General features: G+C 40.9%; 1 protein-coding gene across 4 annotated transcripts in view; it reads right to left on the bottom strand.

Annotated features, from left to right (window-relative positions):
- Positions 1-5,601: 5,601 nt before the first annotated feature.
- The window catches only part of SIMC1 (SUMO interacting motifs containing 1), a 94,358-nt gene continuing 74,123 nt past the window's right edge, over positions 5,602-25,836 (bottom strand). For 2 of the 4 annotated variants that reach the window (XM_073651154.1, XM_073651155.1), the window contains 3 exons: positions 20,330-20,492; positions 17,515-17,593; positions 5,602-6,063 (listed from right to left, as the gene is read on the bottom strand). In XM_073651154.1, the coding sequence (XP_073507255.1) occupies positions 5,843-6,063; positions 17,515-17,593; positions 20,330-20,492 (463 nt within the window). In that variant the 3' untranslated portion in view covers positions 5,602-5,842. Of the gene's footprint in view, positions 6,078-17,514; positions 17,594-20,329; positions 20,493-25,836 lie in introns of all 4 variants that reach the window. The other 2 variants (XM_073651156.1, XM_073651157.1) reach the window with 2 other exon arrangements.

The following is a 25,836-nucleotide window of genomic DNA, read 5'->3' as shown; positions in this document are numbered from 1 at the left end:
ATATAGGGTTCCTCCATATCTATACTAAGTCTAAGAACAGGTGTTGCTCGACACGCATTTGGTAATTAGCACCTTATCCCATGTTTCCACATATGGATTTCTGACTGTATATCTATGCACTTGTACAAGATGATTTTTCGATTTTAACATTGGATCAATTAAACTTCAAGTTTTTATCCATTTGATGTCTTGCGAGCTGCATCAACTTTTCTACATACTTTTCTACATTATCTTACTGGAGTGCTGGCAGGGTGCTGATTGCGAGATCCAGGACTGATTGAAGCTGCTGGAGGGTGAGCAGGTTTTTCTCTTTTTCCTACTACCATAGAAAGACTCCTGGCATCATTATTTCTTCGACCCCCACCGCACCCCATCCCACCGCACCGCTGTCGTTAACGTCTTATTCAATGTCTTTGACATCTATCTTCGTCTTCATCTTCTTCGATGTCTTTGCTATGGAATGACAAAGCACACTACAGGAGGAAGGAGATCCTGCATAAAGTATATATGAGTATATAATATACAGGTGCATCTCACTAAATTAGAATATCAAAAAGTTAATTTATTTCAGTTCTTCAATACAAAAAGTGAAACTCATTATTTTGAGTCATTACAAACAGAGTGATCTATTTCAAGTGTTTATTTCTGTTAATGTTGATGATTATGGCTTACAGCCAATGAAAACACAAAAGTCATTACCTCAGTAAATAATAATTAACAAAAAACACCCGCAAATTCTTCCTACACGTTTAAAAAGGTCCCTTAGTCTGTTTCAGTAGGCTCCACAATCATGGGGAAGACTGCTGATTTGACAGATGTCCAGAAGGCAGCCACTGACACTAAGTAAATGCAAAGTAAATTTTGCATTACATTTGGAAATCAAGGTCCCAGAGTCTGGAGGAAGAGTGGAGAGGCAATCCAAGCTGCTTGAGGTCTAGTGAGAAGTTTCCACAATCAATGATGGTTTGGGGAGCCATGTCATCTGTTGGTGTAGGTCCACTGTGTTTTATCAAGACCAAAGTCAGCGCAGCCATCTGCCAGGAAATTTTAGATCACTTCGTGCTTCCCTCTGCCGACAAGCCTTTTGGAGATGGAAATTTCATTTTCCAGCGGGACTTGGCACCTGTCCACACTGCCAAAAGTACCAATAACTGGTGTAAAAACAACAGTATCACTGTGCTTGATTGGCCAGAAAACTCGCCTGACCTTAACCCTGTAGAGAATCTATGGGGTATTGTCAAGAGGAAGACAAGACACACCAGACCCAACAATGCAGGCGAGCTGAAGGCTGCTATCAAAGCAACCTGGGCTTCCATAACACCTCAGCAGTGCCACAGGCTGATCGCCTCCATGCCACGCCGCATTGATGCAGTAATTGATGCAAAAGGAGCCCTGACCAAGTATTGAGTGCATTTACTGAACATACATTTCGGATTTTAAAATTATTTTTCAAGCTGTTATAAAGTATTCTAATTTACTGAAATTTTTCATTGGCGGTAAGCCATAATCTTCAACATTAACAGAAATAAACACATGAAATAGATCACTCTGTAATGACTCTATATAATATGAGTTTCACTTTTTGTATTTAAGAACTGAAATAAATTAACTTTTTGATGATATTCTAATTTAGTGAGATGCACCTGTATAGTGAGTGTGGAGTTGTGTACCTGAAGGGGTAATGGCATTTCCCTGGTGCCGTTCCTGGGAGGCACCATTTCAGCTACACTGCAGTGCCAAACAGCCATCTTGAGATTCATTAATTAAAGGGGTTGTCCAGTCTAAAATTATAAGTCTGCAGTCACTCTGTGATTAGACTTGTGAATCCTTCCAGAACACGCGCTGTGAGAATTCTCCTTTGTCTGCACCGAGAACGACTGTCAACGTGACTAAGCAAATTATATGCAAACCTGACCAGACTGTTTTTGGAATGATCATCACTTACTTACGGTCACGTGACAGTCATTCCTGGCGCTGACAAAGGAAAATCTTCACAGCGCACAGTGTGTGTACTGGGAGGATTCACAAGTTTGCAGACATCATTTTAGACCGGACAACACATTTAACCTCTTCACAACATATGACGAACATGTACGCCAGACAGTCAGACTCTGGCCCTTGGGCATTATTCTGTATGGAGGACTTTGTGGAGCCCATACACTGTGTGGAGGGCTGTTAATAAATATCAAGATTGGCCCACAACATTGTCCAAGTTTTTTTTATTTTGGCCCTCTCTGTGTTTGAGGTTGACATCCCTGTGCTAGATGCAGAAAATTTACAGATTATGCATATTTCAGCTAACTGTAATCCCAGCTGTTTAACCACTTATATGCTGCAATCAATAACAGCAGCATCCGAGTGGTGGTACAGAGGAGATGGGGTGCCTAATAAACAGGCAATCCCCGCATGTGTTGCGACTGTTAACCACCGCAAAACATGCAGACACAGGGAGTCTAACATATTAGCAGAGGAAGACAAAAGATACTCGGATATCACGTTCACTCATCACTACCGGACACATCTATTCAGAATGTAGATAGAAGTATGCAAATCGCTTACTTGCAGTCATGTGACCTCTCACTCCTGGGACTGGAGAATCCTCACAGCTTGCAGTGTGCCTGAACACTTGTACCGTAAGGCTGGATAACTCCATTAAGAAGAGAGTTTTAACTTTCTAGTTTACGGTTCGTTGCTTGGGTTACCAGCCACTGCTACAGTCTATCAGAGGTGGCCTGTCTCCTTTCTCGAGCTTGCTTGGCTCACCAGCCACTGAGCACCTCTGATGTAGCAAACAGGGGGACGTTTCTGCTGCAGCATAAGAGTGCACACAGTTCTGGCCAGTGGCTTCGCCAAATTGATGGTCCGACCAGTCAATCAGGACGGCACCACCACCACCTTGGGAAACAAAACTAGGAGGCAGGGGAGAGATACACTTCTGACAATACTATAACCCCCTTTAAAAAGTCGCAATAATATATGCCTGAACTCTGCATCCTCCTTATAGCCCATGCTACCCTCACTTGTGTTAAACTGGAACTATAAAGATGTGGTTTAAGGATATACTAAAATACAGTACTTTTGCAGCAGAATTCTGAATGGAGTTTCTTTATTTTTCTCACTTACAGTACAGACCAAAAGTTTGGACACGCCTCATTTAAAGATTTTTCTGTATTTTCTTGACTATGAAAATTGTACATTCACACTGAAGGCATCAAAACTATGAATTAACACATGTGGAATTATATACTTAACAAAAAAGTGTGAAACAACTGAAAATGTCTTATATTCTAGGTTCTTCAAAGTAGCCACCTTTTGCTTTGATGACTGCTTTGCACACTCTTGGCATTCTCTTGATGAGCTTCAAGAGGTAGTCACAGGAAATGGTCTTCCAACAATCTTGAAGGAGTTCCCACAGATGCTTAGCACTTGTTGGCCCTTTTGCCTTCACTCTGCGGTCCAGCTCACCCCAAACAATCTTGATTGGGTTCAGGTCTGGTGACTTGGAGGCCAGGTCATCTGCCGTAGCACCCCATCACTCTCCTTCTTGGTCAAATAGCCCTTACACAGCCTGGAGGTGTGTTTGGGGTCATTGTCCTGTTGAAAAATAAATGATGGTCCAACTAAACGCAAACCGGATGGAATAGCATGCCGCTGCAAGATGCTGTGGTAGCCATGCTGGTTCAGTATGCCTTCAATTTTGAATAAATCCCCAACAGCATCAACATCAAAGCACCATCACACCTCCTCCTCCATGCTTCACGGTGGGAACCAGGCATGTAGAGTCCATCCGTTCACCTTTTCTGTGTCGCACAAAGACACGGTGGTTGGAACCAAAGATCTCAAATTTGGACTCATCAGACCAAAGCACACAGATTTCCACTGGTCTAATGTCCATTCCTTGTGTTCTTTAGCCCAAACAAGTCTCTTCTGCTTGTTGCCTGTCCTTAGCAGTGGTTTCCTAGCAGCTATTTTACCATGAAGGCCTGCTGCACAAAGTCTCCTCTTAACAGTTGTTGTAGAGATGTGTCTGCTGCTAGAACTCTGTGTGGCATTGACCTGGTCTCTAATCTGAGCTGCTGTTAACCTGCGATTTCTGAGGCTGGTGACTCTGATCAACTTCTTCTCAGAAGCAGAGGTGACTCTTGGTCTTCCTTTCCTGGGGCAGTCCTCATGTGAGCCAGTTTCTTTGTAGCGCTTGATGGTTTTTGTAACTGCACTTGGGGACACTTTCAAAGTTTTTCCCAATTTTTCGCACTAACTGACCTTCATTTCTCAAAGTAATGATGGCTACTCGTTTTTCTCTACTTAGAATTTGTATTATGGCAAGAAAAAAAAGCAGCTAACAGTCTATTCAGTAGGACTATCAGCTGTGTTTCCACCAGACTTCTGCACAACACAACTGATGGTCCCAACCCCATTTATAAGGCAAGAAATCCCACTTATTAAACCTGACAGGGCACACCTGTGAAGTGAAAGCCATTTCGGGTGACTACCTGTTGAAGCTCATCAAGAGAATGCCAAGAGTGTGCAAAGCAGTCAAAGCAAAAGGTGGCTACTTTGAAGAACCTAGAATATAAGACATATTTTCAGTTGTTTCACACTTTTTTGTTAAGTATATAATTCCCCATGTGTTAATTCATAGTTTTGATGCCTTCAGTGTGAATGTACAATTTTCATAGTCATGAAAATACAGAAAAATCTTTAAATGAGAAGATGTGTCCAAACTTTTGGTCTGCACAGTATATAAAGTGCCATTAATTCCACAGCGCTTTACATAAATTATCAGCACTCTCCCCATTGGGGTTTACAGTCTAGATTCCCTATCAGTATGTCTTTGGAGTGTGGGAAAAAAACGTAGAACCTGGAGGAAACCCATACAAACTCCTTGTAGATGTTGTCCTTGATGGGATTTGAACCCAGGACCCCAGTGCTGCAAGGCTGAGCCACCGTGCTGCCCTGGAGTTTCACTCAAATAGTAAGCACTGGGATTTCTGTAAGGGTGCTTTCACACAGCATTTTTGCCCACATTCATGTCTTGTTGTGGCTGGCGTGATTCGGACATGTGAGCCGACAGACGTTTGATCTTACATGCATCATTTTCAGAAGTATACGCTTTACTGGAGGTGGACACCCAGACTTAGTAGACTGCATCTCAGTACCTGCCAAAAATGATGGATGACAGAGAACACATTCACTGCCACTACTGTTATATTCTCTGGCCCCCATAGGCGCATACGTCTAAAACCCGTTTTGATGGGGGGTTCCGATGCACGTCCAAATATAATCAATGAATGGGCAAAAATGCTGTGTGAATGGATCTGTTATAGAAAGTGCATTAGTGCAGATCTGTACTTGCATAGCTAAGAATGGAAGGCTACAACATCTACGAGCCCATAAAGTTAAGAGCTGCTGCTCTAATTCTTTGATTGCTTGTGGCTTCTTAATAAGTGGGGAAATAATCCACTCAATGACCAGTTTCTCACCAAAAATAAATTTTAACATGAATTCCCAGCATTACAGTATGCCTCTGCCACAAACTGCAGGTTAATTTGTATCAATAAGCCCAAATACTTATTTTTCTAGTAAAAAGAATGAACACAGTTACTCAAAATCCAAATATCTTATTACAAAACGTACCCTTTTTAAGCAAATTATTCTTACAAATACATGTAAAGTTGTGTACAATTCAAAACCTATATACAAAAACAAAGTGCCAAACTACAGTGCCGAATCCTGCAGCCACTACAGATTAAAACTACCAACGTCTAAAATTTATTAAAACTGAGGACATTTACCTTCGGTTTGGGAACTTCCGATAAAAACTAATGACCAGGATATTTTTCTAACTAAACCTTTTAACAGCTGTAAATAGCAACGATCGCAAGAGAAAGAGTCTATTCAGAAGAGCGGCAGAAGGCTCAGCTTCTAGAGAAGTCCGTTGCTTGAAGAGTGTGAGCGAACTATCCACTTCTGATTCAGTGATGCCCCCGGAAAGATCTAATAGACTTTGTGGTCTCTTCAGAATTTCATCTGTGCGGTCTATAACAGGGGTTCGTAAGTGATCTGCAAGAAAAGGTCTGTTCTTGTTTACAGCTACATTAAAACATTTATATGAAAGCAAAGTATTTATGATTGCTGCAGGCTGATTTAGAGGGGTTTATGCAATATGTCAACAAGGAGCCAGCATTTGTGAAGTGTAATGGAAAACATTGTTTTCTAATCATTTTTAAAACATAAATCTGAAAATTATGACATGCATTTGTATTCAGCCCCAGTAGTAGGATACACCCAACTACAATCTGTGACCAATAGCTTCCAGAAGTCATTTAGTTAGTAAATTGAGTCCACCTGGGTCAAATGTCTCATAACTACAGCTGTTCTGTTCAATCCATCATCCAAAATGACTCAATTGCATACCTACATGGCCATCCACCTAAACGGACATCTTAGCAAGGAAATCACCAATTAGAGCGGTGATGTCAAACAATGCAAAAATGAAAGACTTGGACAAAGTCGCGGGCCAACCAGTATACAGTATGATGGGCCCCACATAGTCCTCCATACAGAATAATGGCCACCCCCCATTATCCTCCATACAGAATAATGGCCCCACATAGAGGTGGTGGTTCTCGTGTTGTGGGCCAAATATAACCATCCTATGGGCCAGATTTGGCCCACGGGCCAGAATTTGGCACTTATGAATTAGAGCCAAAAGTCGTCCCAATTGCAGTTTTCAAAAAGCCATGGTTAAGACTCTGGGTCTTCCGTGGGTGTAATACTACTCAGACAACACAAAGTGAGGGTAAAACAGTGTGATAATACTTTGTTGAACCACCAAACGGACAATAAACACAAAACAGTCCTAGAAAATACCCAAGATGGTGCAACATTACAGTCTCACCCTTCTGCTGGCACATCTGGGATGTACCAGCTGCGACTTTCAGACTTCCAAGGCCAACTACCTCAACCAGCGGCCCCCCACTATTGGAGGGCCCCCACAGAGAGGAAGTAGCGGCAAGCTAACGAAGCTGGCAGTTCATCAAGGTACATGGCCAGGAGACCCAAGGGTCCCACTCTGGCCTCAGAGTTTCCATGAGGCCAGATAACCAACTGGTCCCAATCTGGCTTCTCCGAATGTCTCCATGGGTTCTCTGATGGTCAATGGAGCAGATCCATATCCTTCCAGTCAGGGCCATGTACCATTAGGCCGGAAACATATAGAATCCAAATCTGTGTCTCTGTGGGTAAAGCCATGCTACCAATCTGATGTCCTGAAAACTTTTCTGATATTTGATTCCCTGTTTCAAATCTGCCTGCTACAGAGGCATATGTTACTTAAATAGTTCACATTGGTTCTTTCAAGTACACATCCACAGGGCAAAGGTTAGGGAGGGTATTATTCCACAGGGATCAGGTCTCATTGTAAATTTATTAAATGCTCAAACATAGTTATAGCAAGGGGCTCTTGTAAATAAGCATCTAGCTAGCTTTAGTACACTATGCAATTAGCATAGTAACAAACATCATTGTTTCAGAACCAAGAGAAGACAACATTCAGGGTTATAGAAATACTGGTCTGTCCTTTGACCAGCCACAGAAATACACATACATTCACAAGTCAAGTCAACACAAACACAACAGTGCATTTCACTCGGCTTAACAAATATAGACGCCTGGCTAATTAAGATAAGAAGCTGTTTTGTCACAGCCATGTAGCAGCTAGTTAGCTAGCATGTGGAAGAAGGTGCTCTGGTCAGATGAGACCGAAGTATAACTTTCTGGGCTAAATGCAAAACGCTATGTGTGGTGGGAAACTAACAGCACATCACCCAGAAAAAAACATTTCCACCGTCCAACATGATAGTGTCAGCCTCATACTGTGGGCATGATTTTCTTCAGCTGGGACAGGGAAGCTGGTCATAGTTGATGGAAAGATGGATATAGCTAAATAAATGGCAATCCTGGAGGTAAACCTGTTAGAGGCTGCAAAAAGCTTGAGACTGGGGTGCAGGTTCACCTTCAAGCAGGACAATTACCTTAAACATACTGCGAGAGCTACAAAGGAATGGTTTAGATCGAAGCAGATTTATGTGTTTGGTGCAGTCACAGTCCAGACCTAAATGCCATTGAGAATCTGTTGCAAGACCTATAAATTGCTGTTCACAGACATCTCCATCCTATCTCACCGAGCTAGAGAGCAAAGAAGAAAGGGCAAAAATTTCAGCCTTTAGCTGTGCAAAGCTGGTAGAGACATACCCCAAAGACCTACAACAGTAATTGCAGCTAAAGTACTACAAAGTATTGACTCGGGACTGAATACAAATGAAGGTCACAATTTCCAAATTTATATTTTTAAAATAATTAGAACACCATGTATCATTTCCTTTACACTTCACAAATACTTGGGATTTTATGTTATCTACCAACAGAAAGTAGCAATAAAAACACATTTAAGTTTGTGGGTGTTACGTGAAAATTGTGGAAAAGTTCACAGGGTATAGATATTTTTCAAGACATTGTACATGGTTGCCATCATCAACTACTGTACTCACCATTTACACCAATATACATGCTTTGCTAAGGACATGAAATATGCAAACTACCTCTTTAAAGAGGAAGAGGACTTGAACTCTGGTGCCACCTATTAGAAGTAGCAATCCTAAAAGTCAATATCAACCCTTTTAACGAGCCTTTCCTTATGGCTTAATATAAAAGCCAAACCCAAATCTCAATTGGAAGACAGTGTTTCAGGGTGTTGCCCCTCATCAGTGTAAAGTAAGAGATTTGATTTGGCTAGGTGAGAAGCTTAAGACAGGGATCTAAGGCGTAATGTGTCTCCTTGTGGAGAGTGACAAGCCAGTCCTGACCTGTCAAAGCAGGGCTGTGGAGTCGGTAAGCCAAACCCACCACCTCAAATTTCCATGACACCTACTCCAACTCCACGACTGACTCCCTCATACATGGCTCATGTTTAATCTGTGCTACAGTAAATTTATCACTTAATCTCAGCAAAAAGTCTAGACCCTTAGATCAGCAATAGGACAGACATTTCATAACTTTCTCAAATTCTTATGAAAAAATGATTCCCCACAAACAGCATTGAACTACTGTACCCAATTTATTAGATATTTTAGGAGTCAGTCCATTTTATACCAACTCCTCCAAAATGGACACCGACTCAGACTCCACAGCCCTGTGTCAAAGTGAGGAGACTTATACGCAATACATGTTCGGTTGGGAAATTAAATATGCAAATTGCCTTTTCAGAGAAGAAGAGGACTAGAACTCTAGTGCCACCTATTGGAAGTAGTAATCCTAAGAGTCAATACTGTTGAGGACAGTAAAACATTTAGTGCATATTGTTCTGGTAGAACATACTCTTCTGTGACTGTTTACCAAGTTCTAGACTTTATTCAAACTGAAGGAAACAGTTCAAATGAACAATTTCCAAATCGTTATGTGCAAGGAATAATGAACAGGTTGCAGATTCTGGTACATTACATGCCACTTTTTTCCACTTTGCTTTGTGTTTTCCACCATGTTTCTGGGACGAATTCAGTTTCACATGCTAGGCAAAAGATTATCCAGGTGTTCTACTACTGAGACATTGCGTAAGGTCTAGTAAACAAGATGTTGAGATTGAAAAAGTGTAAATTATGCACTAACTTACACCTTGTAATAATGGGGCATGCTGAGAAACAGTAAATCGTGTCTGTAAGACGGTAGAGGAATCATAGAAGCTGTTAAAATGCACCTATCAATCCACCCAAAGAAAGCCCCGACAGTCAAAGCAAAGGTACAGCATACACCAGTCTATGGTGTGATATTCTGCTCATCTCAAAAACAAAAGATTATATATATATTTATATTATATAATATATACAGTACAGACCAAAAGTTTGGACACACCTTCTCATTTAAAGATTTTTCTGTATTTTCATGACTATGGAAATTGTACATTCACACTGAAGGCATCAAAACTATGAATTAACACATGTGGAATTATATACTTAACAAAAAAGTGTGAAACAACTGAAAATAGGTCTTATATTCTAGGTTCTTCAAAGTAGCCACCTTTTGCTTTGATGACTGCTTTGCACACTCTTGGCATTCTCTTGATGAGCTTCAAGAGGTAGTCACCGGAAATGGTTTTCACTTCACAGGTGTGCCCTGTCAGGTTTAATAAGTGGGATTTCTTGCCTTATAAATGGGGTTGGGACCATCACTTGTGTTGTGCAGAAGTCAGGTGGATACACAGCTGATAGTCCTACTGAATAGACTGTTGGAATTTGTATTATGGCAAGAAAAAAGCAGTTAAGTAAAGAAAAACGAGTGCCCATCATTACTTTAAGAAATGAAGGTCAGTCAGTGCGAAAAATTGGGAAAACTTTGAAAGTGTCCCCAAGTGCAGTTGCAAAAACCATCAAGCGCTACAAAAACTGGCTCACATGAGGCCCACCCCGGGAAAGGAAGACCAAAGAGTCACCTCTGCTTCTGAGGATAAGTTTATCCGAGTCACGAGCCTCAGAAATCGCAGGTTAACAGCAGCTCAGATTAGAGACCAGGTCAATGCCACACAGAGTTCTAGCAGCAGACATCTCTTCAACAACTGTTAAGAGGAGACTTTGTGCAGCAGGCCTTCATGGTAAAATATCTGCTAGGAAACCACTGCTAAGGACAGGCAACAAGCAGAAGAGACTTGTTTGGGCTAAAGAACACAAGGAATGGACATTAGACCCGTGGAAATCTGTGCTTTGGTCTGATGAGTCCAAATTTGAGATCTTTGGTTCCAACCACAGTGTCTTTCTGCGATGCAGAAAAGGTGAATGGATGGACTCTACATGCCTAGTTCCCACCGTGAAGCATGGAAGAGGAGGTGTGATGGTGTGGGGGTGCTTTGCTGGTGACACTGTTGGGGATTTATTCAAAATTGAAAGCATACTGAACCAGCATGGCTACCACAGCATCTTGCAGCGGCATGCTATTCCATCCGGTTTGCATTTAGTTGGACCATCATTTACTTTTCTACAGGACAGTGACCCCAAACACACCTCCAGGCTGTCTAAGGGCTATTTGACCACAAAGGAGAGTGATGGGGTGCTATATCAGATGACCTGGCCTCCAGTCACCAGACCTGAACCCAATCGAGATGGTTTGGGGTGAACTGGACCGCAGAGTGAAGGCAAAAGGGCCAAGTACTAAGCATCTCTGGGAACTCCCTCAAGATTGTTGGAAGACCATTTCCGATGACCTCTTGAAGCTCATTAAGAGAATGCCAAGAGTATGCAAAGCAGTCATCAAAGCAAAAGGTGGCTACTTTGAAGAACCTAGAATATAAGACATATTTTCAGTTGTTTCACACTTTTTTGTTAAGTATATAATTCCACATGTGTTAATTCATAGTTTTGAAGCCTTCAGTGTGAATGCACAATTTTCATAGTCATGAAAATACAGACAAATCTTTAAATGAGAAGGTGTGTCCAAACTTTTGGTCTGTACTGTATGCAATACCATTTTCTTCTAATGGGCGAGATCACTCCAATATTCTTTATCTTGACTGTCACTTTATGGAGAGTATCTCACCTTCTGTAATATTTGCACATATCTGTTTTATTTACTTTGTTCTTAGCAGGTGTCTGCTTAATCAGTTCTGTGGGCACACAGGCTGAATAATGTCCAGTATCCTGGCTCAGTCTGGAGCCAACCACACCCAGGAGGCCTTCTCCTTCCAAACACAGACCATGTGCCAAACAGCCTCCATTTTATAGGCTGTTAACCACACCCAGAGGTGAGGTATGTGGGTTGCTGGACCCGCCCATTCTCTCCTAGCTACCCGTAACCTGGTCCCAGGTGCACCAATTAGTCCTTAGTGCGTGCGTGCACTAGAGAAACACTCCAGGCTACATCACAGAGACCAGCCATCTCTGGGACACACACCTCCCATTGACTATGACCATTAGCCACCTTACAGTACCTTCAGTGGATTTGTTCCTACTTTTTTTTTGTTCTAACACATCGGTGTCAACCAACAAAATGTCATAGATGTAGTCCCAAAAAAACATGACAAAAAAGGAGTAACCTAGGTATCTATAATTCCTAAACACCTATTCACATTCTCAAGCAGAGGGCTTCCTATGGTTTCTTCCAGTGCATTTTTTTTTTTACCTAGACAGGTATACTACCTGTTCACTTAACTGCCAACGCCTCGGTGTCAGCTTTTACTAAAAAGTCTTCTGGGATTTATTCCCCCATCAAGGTTTTCCCATTTAAATTACAACATCCTTGTTCTTAGTATTGCAACTTTACCGAACAAGTGTTCTTTTCTGAAGGTCTTCCAAAGAAAGGATTTAATCCAGAAAGTAGTTTTCTTTGCATTCGTTTTTGAGAACACAATTTATTATTTGATGGCGTGAATGTGGTACATTGCTTTTCACATCTTCAATTTGGCAATCGCACAATAGCCTTTCCTTTAAGAAGTGGTCCTTAAGAACTCTCTTCCATCAGCTTGTTTTCTCCCCCATATACCTTATCGGATTTGATCTGGTATTTGATTTTTCACTCCCTTTTTACAGGATCTTCAGGGCAAGGTTACTTGCATCTGGTCACTTTTTCCTTCCTCATGAAGTTTTTGGCTTCCAGTTTCCAGGTTCATTGTCCTTTATTCTCTCAAGTTTCTTCCTCAGTCTGTCTGACATTCTAAACCTAGTTCTCAAAGGTAAATTTATTCCTTTATGGAATGGTTTATTGCATTGGAGCGCAAATCATTTTTTCCTGTAATCAGCTTAAATGGATTTCTGTACAGTTTGATCAATTTTCTTGTATTATTTGTTAGGGTGAGGACTTTCATCCTGCAATGTCTTCCAGATTGGCTACTGTTCCTGAAGCATGCATTTTGTCCATGATTGCCCTCTAACGACCCCAAGAGATTCCTTTAGGATTTTCCAAAGTTTGTCCCTTAATGACATGGACAAGAAAACTGAATTTCCATAAAATCCATTTCTCCCAACATTCATTGGGGGACAGAGCATCCACTCATTTTTTCCTCTTTACATATAAATGTGCTATATCCACTTCTTTAAAGGGAATGTGTCACCCCGATGGGCGATATCAGACCTCTACTATGGGCATACAGGTGATAGAAAAGTAAATCTAAACTTACCTGTATGGCCTATAGTAGAGGTTTGATTGCCGAGAAAAGCACTTTAATAAATTCTATTTTGTACAGGCTTGACGTGTGGGGGACAAGCAATCCATGTTTATGTGCTTATTATTCTCCTAAATCCCCGCCTCTCTGCTTAATCATATCCCCCCCCTCCCCTGCACATTCACAGGGCCCTGTGACAGGCCCTGACCTCCGGGCATGCACAAAGCATCGCTCACATAGAGCGCGCTTTGCTTCATCCCGGCCCCATCTCTGTGCACTGCGCCGCAAGTTTTTATTGCGCAGGCGCCGGGGAGTCACTGTCACTTCCCTGCGCCTGCAGGTGACGAGAAAACAATTTTATGGTGAGTAACAAAAAATCCATTTTTAAATTCTAAAAGTGAAGATGTAAAAAGGATAAAGGTATTACAATTGTTTTATTGGGAAATTTCTCCTAGTCATGACCAACTTCGATATTAACTACAGTGGGTTTTCTTAAAGCCTCAAAATAAATTAGTAAATTTTGGCCCTGGACGCAGTGTACAAGGTGTATATTCACCGCAGACATGCACAAGTTGGAGAAAGCAGATACCTTTCCTGACAGGGCCGGCGTCAGCACCCGGTGTACCCGGGCAAGTGCCGGGGCCCACTCACAGTCGGGCACCCTGGCGCGCTATGGGACCCGTGAGCAGTGCCGGTGCTCGCTGCCCCCGCTGGCTCAGGGCCCCGACACAATATTTACCTCTTCCCGTGCCTTCGCAGCAGCTCCGGTCTCTTCCGTGGCTGCTGCACTGTGACATCTCAGGTCAGAGGGTGCAGTGACGTCTTTACACCGCGCTCTCTCCTGAGCAGTCACAGGCAGCGCAGAGCGGGAAGACACCGGCGCGGGTGAGGGGTCCAGAGCAGAGAGAGATAGAGAGAGATAGGCATGGGGCATTATATGGTGGTGGTGGTGAGGGGGGTGACAAGTGACATCCTGTACGGAGCGTTATATGGGGACGAGAGGAGACATCCTGTACGGAGCGTTATATGGGGACCAGTATTTTGCATGGAGCAATATATGGGGACCAGTATTTTGCATGGAACAATATATGGGGTCCATAATACTGTATGGAGGACTATACTGTCCGGTCTGCACTGTGCGCTGCGAGGATTCGCCGTTTTCTGAGCTATTGTAGAATTTACAATAGATATCACTCATGTAATGTAAGATATATATATATTACACATACACACACATACAGTACAGACCAAAAGTTTGGACACACCTTCTCATTTAAAGAAATTTCTGTATTTTCATGACTATGAAAATTGTACATTCACACTGAAGGCATCAAAACTATGAATTAAGACATGTGGAATTATATACTTAACAAAAAAGTGTGAAACAACTGAAAATATGTCTTATATTCTAGGTTGTTCAAAGTAGCCACCTTTTGCTTTGATGACTGCTTTGCACACTCTTGGCATTCTCTTAATGAGCTTCAAGAGGTAGTTACCGGAAATGGTCTTCCAACAATCTTGAGGGAGTTCCCAGAGATGATTAGCACTTGCGGTCCAGCTCACCCCAAACCATCTCGATTGGGTTCAGGTCTGGTGACTGGAGGCCTGGTCATCTGGCGTAGCACCCCATCACTCTCCTTCTTGGTCAAATAGCCCTTACACAGCCTGGAGGTGTGTTTGGGGTTATTGTCCTGTTGAAAAATAAATGATGGTCCAACTAAATGCAAACCAGATGGAATAGCATGCCACTGCAAGATGCTGTGGTAGCCATGCTGGTTCAGTATGCCTTCAGTTTTGAATAAATCCCCAACAGTGTCACCAGCAAAGCACCCCCCCCCACACCATCACACCTCCTCCTCCATGCTTCACGGTGGGAACCAGGCATGTAGAGTCCATCCGTTCACCTTTTCTGCGTCGCACAAAGACACAGTGGTTGGAACCAAAGATCTCAAATTTGGACTCATCAGACCAAAGCACAGATTTCCACGGGTCTAATGTCCATTCCTTGTGTTCTTTAGCCCAAACAAGTCTCTTCTGCTTGTTGCCTGTCCTTAGCAGTGGTTTCCTAGCAGATATTTTACCATGAAGGCCTGCTGCACAAAGTCTCCTCTTAACAGTTGTTGTAGAGATGTGTCTGCTGCTAGAACTGTGTGGCATTGACCTGGTCTCTAATCCGAGCTGCTGTTAATCTGCGATTTCTGAGGCTGGTGACTCAGAAGCAGAGGTGACTCTTGGTCTTCCTTTCCTGGGGAGGTCCTCATGTGAGCCAGTTTCTTTGTAGCGCTTGATGGTTTTTGCAACTGCACTTGGGGACACTTTCAAAGTTTGCCCAATTTTTCAGACTGACTGACCTTCATTCCTTAAAGTAATGATGGGCACTAGTTTTTCTTTACTTAGAATTTGTATTATGCAAGAAAAAGCAGCTAACAGTCTATTCAGTAGGACTATCAGCTGTGTATCCACCTGACTTCTGCACAACACAACTGATGGTCCCAACCCCATTTATAATGCAAGAAATCCCACTTATTAAACCTGACAGGGCACACCTGTGAAGTGAAAACCTTTTCCGGTGACTACCTCTTGAAGCTCATCAAGAGAATGCCAAGAGTGTGCAAAGCAGTCATCAAAGCAAAAGGTGGTTACTTTGAAGAACCTAGAATATAAGACATATTTTCAGTTGTTTCACACTTTTTTGTTAAGTATATAATTCCACATGTGTTAATTCATAGTTTTGATGCCTTCAGTGTGAATGTACAATTTTCATAGTCGTGAAAATACAGAAAAATCTTTAAATGAGAAGGTGTGTCCAAACTTTTGGTCTGTACTGTATATACACACATACATATTTCTCTGCGGTATCTGTGCATGTGTTAAAGGAGCCCAGGGCCCACAAAAACCTGGAGCTGGCCCTTAGAAAGGGGAGTGTTTTAGGGATTTTAAGGGATCGGAGTAGCACATCAGAATGATTCAGTCTCCAAAATCGAAATGCATCAACATGTATCACAGTCCTGCTATGACAATTTAAATGGATACAATTATCTAAGACCTTTTAACACAGATACCAGGGTTTTTTTGCTTTCTTGAAGTATATTTGCCTTCTCTGGCCAACAGGTATTCTGGATATCTAACTTTACAAGCGGTGGTGGAGATATCTACCTGGCGAGTATAACCTTTTGAATTTGCAGCATACTACCTACTATAATCCGTGCACTTGAGCTCTGGACCCTTCTATCCCACAACCTCAAGTTCCTTATATACGTTATTTTCTGGACTTTAAATCTCCCTAAAGCCAGTGAGTATCAATTGGAATACCTCACTAGTCCCTTTTCTGTTATATATGTACCTATATTAAACAAAATCTTAGGTTCCTGGACTGGATGGTCTTAAATACTTAAAACCTTTTGTTCCTAGTCTTAAGTTATTTTGAGGCTTTTTAGTTATTGGCAGCAATCCAGCTCTATCTCTACATCTAATGGAGGTGACAATTTCTGCCCTCCCAAAACCAGATAAACCTCCTACTAAGCCTGAAAATGTCAGACCTTTTTCACTGCTTAATTATGACCTTAAAAAAAAAAAAAAAACCTTTTGACAAAGTGCACTGGTGATACCTAAATTTGGACTCCATAGCTTTATCACCCAAGCTGTGATGACGCCATTACCTTACACCAATCTCAGGGCAAAGGTCCTGGGCTTTTATCATCTCCTTTAGCAATGGTAGTGGCCAGGGGTATCGTCGGATTTTTAAGCTGATAATGTGTCCCCTTGAGTCAATATCAAGGCCATTGAGGTTAGAATTTACGTTAGTCAGCATACAGGACTGTAGAGCAGATGTTAATATATTCAGCACAGATCCGGGGAGATCTTTTCCAGCCAGTACGCACACCCCAACTACTTTTTCTGATGTGTCACACTACAGATTAAATGCTTCTCATTCTATTGTCTTCCTCTGGGGGCTACCTATTCGTGAATCAGTTAAAATCCACATTTTTTTCTTGCTCAGATGTTGGCATAAGATTATTTAGGTATAACTTTATACTCTGTCTAGAAAAATATCAGTGAGTAAAGAGTCCCTTAGACTCATTTATTATATAACTATTTTTTGAATAATAAGTTATGTTCATCTATTTATATATTCATTTTCTTAATCTTTTTTAGTATGTCCCAAATATTATTTGTTTGTTACTGAAGCCAATCCAACTGTAATTACTTTTCTAAGAAAAAGTTAAAAGGAAATAAAACATTGTATTTGAAAAATACACAGGAAACAAACCAGATTTATACAATAGGTATTTTGATGTTTCTCTAAGTTTCAGAACACTCTTCAGAACAGACAAGTTGAGTAAGGAAAATGTTACAATGGAAACACATACCTGTTATGATAGTTTGTAAACTCAGGCAAAGCACAGTCAAATGATGGAGTATTTCATCCCATTTTTGCCACTCTGGACCCTGTATATTTAAGTAATATGTAGCCATTAGTGATGAGCAAGTATGTTCGGTTAACCCTTTCGCCGAATATACTCGGCCGAGCACCGAGTATTTATAGCGTGCTCGGGCTTTAGGTTTTCGTTGCTCCGGTGAACATGATTTGCGACTGTTTGACAGATTTAATACATGTGAGGAATGCCTATTTTTCTGTCAAACAGTTGCAAATCATGTTCACAGGAGTGATGAAAACCTAAAGCCCGAGCACGCTATAAATACTCGGTGCTCGGCCGAGTATACTCGGCGAAAGGGTTAACCGAACATACTTGCTCATCACTAGTAGCCATTAAAGAAAATGGAAAAACATGTATTATTACAATTGGCAAGTGTACATGGGGCGGACCTGAAACTGCAATTGATCACTGTACTAAGCTTAGTAATGTATTCCTGTACTAACTGTGGTTCTGATCATGTAGTAATCCATAACATGCTTCATGTTAAAACTGGAAAATCTTCAAAACTTAATTAAGATTATGAGGAGTATTTGGTTGAGTTTCTGCTCCAAAAACTCAGCATAAGTTTGGGTGTGTTCACGTTGATTTTTTGGAGTAGAAATTCTCCAAATCCTTCTCAAATACGCAAAACTTAGTTCTACTGATGTACTCATTTAAACATACCTTTAAATTTTTTGCAGGCCTTCAGATTAGTTCAATATTACAATAAGGACCTTGTGCACCCCTGCACTAGTACATTTTCTGACCCTGTGTAATATCCATACAGCATGGTGAATTAAAGGGGTTCTCCAAGAAAGGAGACTACACATTTATACATGAACAATTTTTCATAATACAATTATTTAGCAAAAAGATATGAGCTTTGTCTGTCAGGATTTTATCCTCTTTGTGACCGCTGACTATAGATAAAGGTCAGTACTTGTTGGGCTTTGTGCAGCGCTAACGTTTGTCCCGATCTGTGTACACCCACCTAAATGAGGGGAATCCGGTGCAGACCGCTGGCTGTGACCCCTGACCTCATCGAGACCTGATTGTTTCAGGTCCTGATGACATCAACATCATGCCAGCCAATAAAAGAAATCACCCGAGAAAGTTACTACAACAAGCTTTCCCAGTGATTTATTTTATTGGCTGGCATGATGTTGACGTCATCAGGACCTGAACCAAAGAAATCACTGGGAAAGTTTGTTGTAGTAACTTTCCCAGGTGATTTGCCTCAGAGAGAACTACTCTCTCCTCTGATCTTCTGTCAGTGAACGATCAGAGGAAACAGTAACAAGCACTGCTGACGAGAGCTGTGTCAGTGAGCAATCTTGTCAGAATGTGTATATATAAAAAATAAATAAAAATCGCACAAAACAATATCCCCCCCCCCCCCCCTTTTCCAGTTAGTCCCATCAATTTATTAGTTAGGATTTAGTGTTAGGTAGGTTAGGTGTTTATTCATAATTAAATAATCAACTTATACCAATTTATCTATATTTATATTCTTTCAAGCCAGGGTCGGGCTTAATTGTTTTACCGATCATTTATTAGTGGTTCTATGAAGTATTTGATCAATTAGTTATATAGTATTGTTAATATAATTTTATAGGAACATATTTTGTACTAAAATATAGCCAATACTGTCATGTACAGTAGATATATAAAAATTAATAAAATGGCATGTCGCTCTTATACTGTAGAGGCGGCATATGCCCTTTTATGATCTGACAGCGAAGAAGGTAATGTCAGATGATGATTTTAAGGGCTTTAGTTGCAGCGACAGTGATAGCTCAGAAACAAGCAGCCTTTCTGGTCCATCCTCAAAAACAACGGCCAGTACAAGAGAGGCAAATAGCGCTACTGGAGAAGAGTCTCCAAATCAGCGAACAATGTCCTGTACAAGCGACGCAACCTAGTACTACCAGTGAACTGGCACATGTTAATGAACAAGGAGCTTTGCCACTTGATTTAGCATTTCCTAGATGGGAGGCTTCAGATTAAGCTACTCCATTCATCCCTGATTTTAAATGCCATTCCTGGTATCAATGTGGAGGTGGAAGATTTTGGACCAGTTAATTTTTTTAAAAATATTTGTTTATGACAGGTTGTCCTGCAAACAAATTTATATGCTTCTCAATGTATCAGTCAGAATCCACAATCCTATTATGCTAGGTTAAATTTATGGACGCCAACTAGAAAACGGAATGTGTGAATGTGGAATAAAGAAGAAGATAAAATTGTTTCTTTAGCTGACTGTGAATGAACATCCATCTCAGTCAGTCTGACAGTTTTAGTACAGTGCAGGGTGTACCAAGTCTTTCTTGTTCTTCAAGCAGTCAGTCCTAGGACTTCTGCACACTGCTAGATGGAGGCTGCCACCTTTAAAATCCTGACAGTTTACTACATAAAAACATATTTTTGCTAAATAAAAGGTATTTACAAAAAAGGTTTTAAATATTAAAGTATTTATCACATTTCTTGGAGAACCCCTTTAAAGACATTCCATGACAATCTAATGTGTTGAGTGTCAATGGGTTGTAACCTACTGGAGAGCCAGAACTACAGTATGTTTTGCATTTTTATTTGAGGCTTTGGATATTCGAGTTTAAATATAATGTTTAAAATGTGAATTGCCTAGGTTTTAACATTTCTGTTCTCCGATACATGAGCTTATTGCAATAAATAAGTTTACACAAAAAAAATCCACAGGTTAAGCCTTCAAGGCCAGCACAATACATTATTGCAGCAGATTGGTGCTCACCTGATTCTCCAGTTGTACTGTGGAGTTACTAATGAAGTAGAGTATTTCACCAAAACTAAGTGATAGCTCTGGAGCTGGAGGTATCGTGCAGCTATGGTGGAATATCCGCTCCAGGATCTTTGCTCGAAGCAGAACATTTCCTGTACTACTGAAGAACAGTTCTCTGTGGAGAAAAAAAACACTCCTCTGATTAATAGGAAAAAGTTGTACACAACAAAAAAAAAAAAAAATGCAGTTTTCCTATGAAACATTAAAACTATAGCTGCACACCCCTCATTTTCTTCTTCTACTGATTAACACCAACTGATTTGTGATTATTGAAGAGGTTAGAGAGCCAGTATGCAAGAAAAGAGTGGACTACATGAAATTTGTGCAATGTCACGCTGATCTGTATATGGGGGCACGTAAGCGGCAGAGGTGACCCAACAGTAGTGCTTTATAGACCTCTTAATTTGGGATGGTAATTAATGGGAACTTTACAGATCTATTGATCATAGAATTTCAAATGATTGAGGAGCCACAGTTTACTATTTACATAAGCTCTAGAAAAAACATTTAATCACTTATTCTCATTGATAATATGAGGATACTAAGTGAAACCCACTTCAATAAAGTGGATGATGTATATAGCTTTTTGCATTTTAAATTGTCATCTTAAAGCATGGATTATTATTATAGCTTTTAGCTAAATTAAGAGTCCATAGGAATTGTAGGTCAGATACATTTAAAATCCAAATAATTTTGTGGTCAACGGCCATCCCAAAAAATAAGCCTTAAGTAATAGAGAAATGAGTTTGGTTTATCAATGAGGCATGCTTCAAACATCTTAGAAATGAATAAGGAATTTGGTTCTGTATTTCTAACCCTCAGAATATCCACCATGCGCAGATCAAAAGTATTACACGGGAGAAGTGGCCTGAAAAGGATGGGAGGGAGAGCTCTCCTTTAAACCTTTTTTTTTTTTTTTTTTTTTTTTAAGTAACTTTAAAAGCATGCCAACATGTTCACACTAGGCGTTTTTTCAGCATGTTTCTGCAGCAAAACCTTATCTCTTGGCAAGGAAGAAGCTGCGTCAAAAAGGTAGTTTTTGGTGCGTTTTTCAGGATTCCAAAGTTCAGCTTTGCTTCCACCACAGAAAGAAGAATGAACACAGGTCACCAATGCAAGTCACATGTGAAAACATATTAACCAGAATTACAAATTTAACAGTGGGGGAGGTGAATGATTCAGGAATAGTTTTTTCTAAGACATTGGCAGTGCACTGAGTTTGTAGGACAACAGTTATTTTCACACTATGGGCTGCCATTGTTAAGTTGTTAAGAGATTGTTCGATTTCACACCTTCGTGAGCCACAGGTATTCAATTCAATCTTCTTGAGCCACAGGTTCAATCTCACACCTAGGAGAGCCAATATTTAAATTGTACACACCACTAATTGAATTAATCTGTCCTAATCCAAACTGTGAATAGTTTAGGTGACAAAGACAAGATTGTAATATAAGAAAAATAAATGAGTTTCACATACTGCTGTACTTTTTTTTTCACTAAAAACGCAACAAAACCTGATAGCCGTGCTAAGAATAAACTTTTCAGCGTTTTCACCACCCATTACTTTCAATGGGTGAAAAATGCTAAAAAAATGCAGAAAAAACACTGAAAGAAGTGACATGCTCTATTGTGCAATAAAACATGCAAAGCACTAAACGCTGATTACACAAAAAATAATGTGTGTGCATGAGATTTTTGAAATCTGACTTTGCTGGTACTGTAAAACGCAGCTGAAAATTTGCATTAAAAAAAAAAAAATGCCTAGTATGAACATAACCGAAAGCTCAGAATATCCACAATGCGCAGATCAAAAGTATAATTACATGGGAGCAGTGGCCTGAAATGGATGAGAGGGAGAGCCCTCCTTTAAACCTTTTTTTTTATTAACTTTAAAAGCATACCAACTGGACTTAAACAATCTGCCACTGGAACGCAACTGCCATGTCCAAATCAGCCAGCATGGAAGAAGAGCAGAGACATCTAATAGCATTTTTCACAAGAGCCAAAGGCAAAAAAAACCTACAGCTTCAGGTAATTTTCAGTCCCCAGGCTACCATAACAGCTGATCTAGAAGCCTGCTTAATGCTTCACCTAGAAAAGTAAAAAACCCAATATTACCACATAAGCCCAGGGAATTCTTTCCTAGTTCCTCCAGGACCCAAACACTATGGGCAAACCACCAAGTAACCATAGCATCTGCAATTTCATCATGCCTAATAGCAGCCTCGTAAAAACTGTACACGAGAAAGAACACCGAATCCAATTAGACAACTGTTGTTCCTGATATGCCAGAATTGTTGGATCCCCTCATCCTGGCATAAGCCTTTAAAGCTGTGTGCAAACATTGCATTTTTGCTGTGTTTTTTTCAGTGCAGATATCACAAATGCTGAAGCGTTTCCTGATGCCAGCAAAGTGAATGAAAATCCTGAAGTCTCATGCACACATTGCTTATTTGTGACTTACAGATTTGGTGCACATTTAAATCTGCAGCATGTCAATTCTTTTAGCTTTTTTTTTTTTGCTGCAGATTTCACCCATATAAATGTGTTGCTCTCCACAAGTGGTCCTTGGCTCTTGGACAACTCTTCTGTGAACACCTGGTCGTGGACGGTTTATGGTGAATGATGTTCTTTCCACTTTCGGATTATGGCCCCAACATTGCTCACTGGAACCTTCAGTAGTTTAGAAATTCTTCTGTAACCAATGATCACTGGTTTTACCCATCATGAGAGGTTTGTTGTGTGGCACCTTGTTAATGAGACACATTTTTATAAAGTGTCTCGCAATTGGCTTATCTCATTAAGTTAAAGAGTCATACATTTTATTAATCTCTTATTAAAAGGAAACAACCCCGTTCCTGGTCATAGTACTGCTCTATTGTTGTCTATCTACTCAAATGGTAACCAATTTATATAAATGAACAAAGCCGAATATATATCCAGGGTTATATTTAGGCTACTCAGCAGGGTTGAAATTATAAATCCAGCAAGGCAGAAAAAGGTCAGGGACCATGATCTAGTTACTTTCCCTCAGACACCCCTACCTTGCTGCGGAGATTGGCACCCTAGATATCTAAACCATCATTGGCTGTAGATGCACCGTGGAAATGGATGAGGTTTGCCTTCCCTTTCAGGATATCCAAATCAAAAAGGATCAGGACGGTAGGCTACTTACTAGCACACATCGGAAACCTGCTAGTAACAGCTTGTTGAAATGGCACAGTCTTCACCCCAGACCACTTAAAGGAATCCTTAAAGAGCAGTACCTGAGTGAGGTGCAATTTCTCTAGAACGGAAGGCTTCTATACCCAATCGACAATATTAAAAAAAAAAAAAAAAAAAAAAAAAACGTTTTCTGAATAAGGGATACTCAACCAATGTCCTGACTACAGCCTTCAATCATGCTCTGGATAGAGACAGACATTAGCTTCTGAATCCCATTAGAAAGGAAACTGAAGGAGGATCTATTCGTATTACCGGCACATTCGACATAGTCAGACAGGGTCTGGCAGGCAATTAAACATTGGAACATCTTATTAGCCAACTCCATCTAGGAGACGTTGTGGACCACACACAATTAACATAGGAAGGGAAGATCCATTGGGGACAGTTTGGTCCACAGCCTATATAAAAGATCTAAAGGAGTAGGAACATGGCTGGATCGAAGAACATGTGGGATCTTCCGATGAGGGGACTGTAATTTTTATCCCTGAATAAGGCCCTTTAAGTACTTCTTCAGTGCTCACACTGGAAAACAATATTTTTGTAGGGATTTTGCTAACTGCAAAAGGAAGGGGGTTGTCTACCTGACCACATGCACCTGCCCTCATGACTGTTGGCAAAACGAAACGAGTTCGGAAGGATTGGCAACACCTGAGGAATGTACAGCATAAGGCCACGACCCCATTATCTGTATTTGGTCAGTATTTTTTCTCAGGAGTGGGAGCCAAAAGCAGGTGAGGAACAATCAGAGAAAAGGTATAATAAAACAAGTCACCAATTCTGCATTTATCACCCACTCCTGGTTTTGGCTCCCACTCCTGAGAAAAAATACTTACTGACCGAATACTGACTAAATACTGATAGTGGGGCCGTGGCCTAAGAGGGACACACAGATAATCCAACATAAGACCATCAGGGGGAAGCCAAAAACATTTCATTCCAAGTGAGAGTTGATAAGAAAACAGGATCGAAAAGGGGAGTGGGATAGACTAATCCTACAAAAGAAGTGCAAGTGGATATATAGTTTATGTTCAAGGACACCTAATGGTCTTAATGAACTACTTGACTTTGGATGTTTCATCTGAAAAAAATAGAGGATCATTGTTCACTACTTGGGTCTTTTGAATTTACCTTCATTCTTTTTTGGCTTTATTACCTACCTATTGGCCCAAAGATGCAAGCACTTTTGAGCTATTATATAATCGGGTTCTTTTATACTACGAGTGTATAAATTATCGTTTTTCCTTTCTGGTCTTACCTTATCACTATTAGGTTCTCTCCCAAATGTTTAATTAATTTTGGGATAAAAATGTGGATTTAAATACCTCTACCCATCTTTCTTAATTCCCAATCCACTATGACATAAGGATTGCTATGAATCGGATATCCACTTTATCACCATTGCTCTGAATACCCTTTACTTTATCCACAGTGACTGAGAATGAAGTGTAATTATCCACAAATTACATCCTACAGTTGTCTACCAATACCTTTTGATGTCTGCTCAGTGATGCACTAAGCTGATTTGCGTCACTGCTTAAATCCTCTCCTTTCTCCCTTATACCTCCCTCCCATCCCTGGTTATTAATTAGATATATGGGCAGTATGCAGCTAAATTAGCATTTTTAGCCCTGCACATTGTTCGGTTATGAAGGTTTTTGGTTGCGTGATTAGTGCAAGTGCACAAGCACCACCCTCGCCTATAGATTGGTAGGGAGGAGGGATATTAACCGGTTCCCGACCGCCCACTGTAGATAAACGTCGGCGCTTGCCGGGCTCTGTGCAGCGCCGACGTTTAAAAACGGTGGGTGGTCTCGCAGCACTCAGGACCCCCAGGGTCCTGCAAGCGCTGCGATTCCGGTGCAGAGCGTTAGCTCTGACAGGGAACATCATCGGGACCTGATTAGATCAGGTCCCAGTGATGTTAACCCTTAGCTGTCTTCTATATGCTGTGATCTATAGTGATCGCGGCATATAGGAGACAGCAGGAGGAGAGGGGGTCGTCAACTTACCTCTCCGAAGACCTCCGAGTCCTTCCAGGACCTGGGGTTGCTATGGCAGCTGGAGGTCACATGACCGCCTCCAGCTCTGCCATATATGGTGTCCTGTCTGGCTCAGCTGCAGCTGTAGCCAGACAGGAGACTCTGACTGAAACAGTCAGGGAAGATCTCATGTAATGTAATATATGTCTATTACATTACATGAGATCAGAGATCAGAAAAATAAAAATTAATGTC

This window comes from Phyllobates terribilis, unplaced genomic scaffold, assembly GCF_046119375.1.
Source record: "Phyllobates terribilis strain yellow unplaced genomic scaffold, ASM4611937v1 Scaffold_11__3_contigs__length_659146591, whole genome shotgun sequence".
NCBI classification, from domain to species: Eukaryota; Metazoa; Chordata; class Amphibia; order Anura; family Dendrobatidae; genus Phyllobates; species Phyllobates terribilis.
Note: the sequence above shows the minus strand (reverse complement) of the source record. Positions and strands in the feature narration are given on the sequence as shown.